This window comes from Monoraphidium neglectum, assembly GCF_000611645.1.
Source record: "Monoraphidium neglectum strain SAG 48.87 unplaced genomic scaffold scaffold06625, whole genome shotgun sequence".
Lineage (NCBI taxonomy): Eukaryota > Viridiplantae > Chlorophyta > Chlorophyceae > Sphaeropleales > Selenastraceae > Monoraphidium > Monoraphidium neglectum.
The window spans coordinates 933-2,339 of NW_014007021.1; the positions used below are offsets into that span (position 1 = coordinate 933).

The following is a 1,407-nucleotide window of genomic DNA, read 5'->3' on the forward strand; positions in this document are numbered from 1 at the left end:
CTCCCCGCCCCTGCCCCCCCTCCCAAAGGTGCCTCATCATCGGCACCATGGACGGCGCCAACGTGGAGATCGCGGAGGAGATTGGCCCCGACAACATGTTCATCTTCGGGGCCAGCGCAGACCAGGTTTGTGGGGGGGCCTTATGGGGGGTGGGCCGCCCCCGAGGGCCACGCGGGGGCTAGCCCGCAGGGGCGGGGCCCGGCAGCGATCATGCATGGTGTCGGGGCCCAGCATAGACCAGGGTTTGGAGGGGGGGCCCCTAGGGAACTGGGGAGGCTGCCACGGGCCCCTGTGGTGGCCAACAAAGGGGGGGGGGCGCATCGGGGAGCTGGCTGGCCAAGCTGGCGCCGGCAGCGCCAGGGCCTTAGCGCCCCGCCAGCTGAAGTTGGGAAGGGAGGCGCCCTCCGCACGGCCCCCTCCGGGCGGCCAAGACGCGTGGCCCCGCTGCTGACGACCTGCCCGCCCTGCCCCATCCCGGGCGTGCGCGCCGCGTGCCGCGCGCAGGTGCCGCGGCTGCGCGCCGAGCGGCGGTCGTTCCAGCCTGACCCGCGCTACAACCACGTGGTGCAGCTGGTCCGCAGCGGGCTGTTCGGCTGGTGAGGGGGTGTTGGGGGCTGGTGCGCGCGGAGTTGTTAGTTTGTTGGAAGTTTGGGGGGGGAGTTTCATCGGCAGCCTCTGGGCAGGGGGAGGGGCTGCACCGCTGAGTTCGATGCGATGATGCCGGGGCGACCGCTGTCTGGTCGGGAGGTGGGGGAGGCGCTGCGAGGCGGGCGCATTTGGGGGAGGCCGCCGGAATTGCTGCGAGGAGTGCGGCAGACGGAGTGTCGCGTCACTGGACAGCCGACCCTGCTGCCGCATCCCCACCCCGACCCAGCCTCACCCACCTGCCTCACGCACCTCGCCCACCTCACCTAACCCACTCGCCCCGCCAGGGAGGACTACTTTGCGCCGGTGATGGACGCCATCACCACCGGTGAGAGGCGCAACCCGCCAAGGATGCCCACCGGGGGGGGATGCTGCAGCGGGGACCACGCGCGGGGTCGACGGCCCCTCTCTGGGTGCAGGAAATACGTGTCTTTCCCAGCACAAGCACGTGTACATGTGCACACACGCGTGCACACACACACACACACACACACACACGCACGCACACACACACGCACGCACACACACACAAATCCACACACAGTCAAGCACTAAACTAACACCCGCTTACACCATCACGCAAACTAAACACACCCGCCCCCCCCCCCCCAAAAAAAAAACCAAGGTGGTGACTACTACCTGCTGGCCAACGACTTCCCCTCCTACCTGGAGGCCCAGGCCCGCGTCGACAGGGACTACAAGGACCAGACAGAGTGGACGCGCAAGAGCATCCTCTCGGTCGCGGGCTCGGGTGCGCTGGGG

The 1,407-nt window shown here is 68.7% G+C and overlaps 1 protein-coding gene across 1 annotated transcript; it reads left to right on the forward strand.

Annotated features, from left to right (window-relative positions):
- Positions 1-47: 47 nt before the first annotated feature.
- Positions 48-1,200, forward strand: MNEG_16646 (starch phosphorylase; the record flags this gene model as incomplete). The annotated part of the gene is made up of 4 exons (XM_014034885.1): positions 48-125; positions 505-596; positions 933-973; positions 1,190-1,200. The coding sequence occupies 4 exons, from the start codon at positions 48-50 to the stop codon at positions 1,198-1,200; spliced, it is 222 nt and encodes a 73-aa protein (XP_013890339.1).
- Positions 1,201-1,407: the final 207 nt, after the last annotated feature.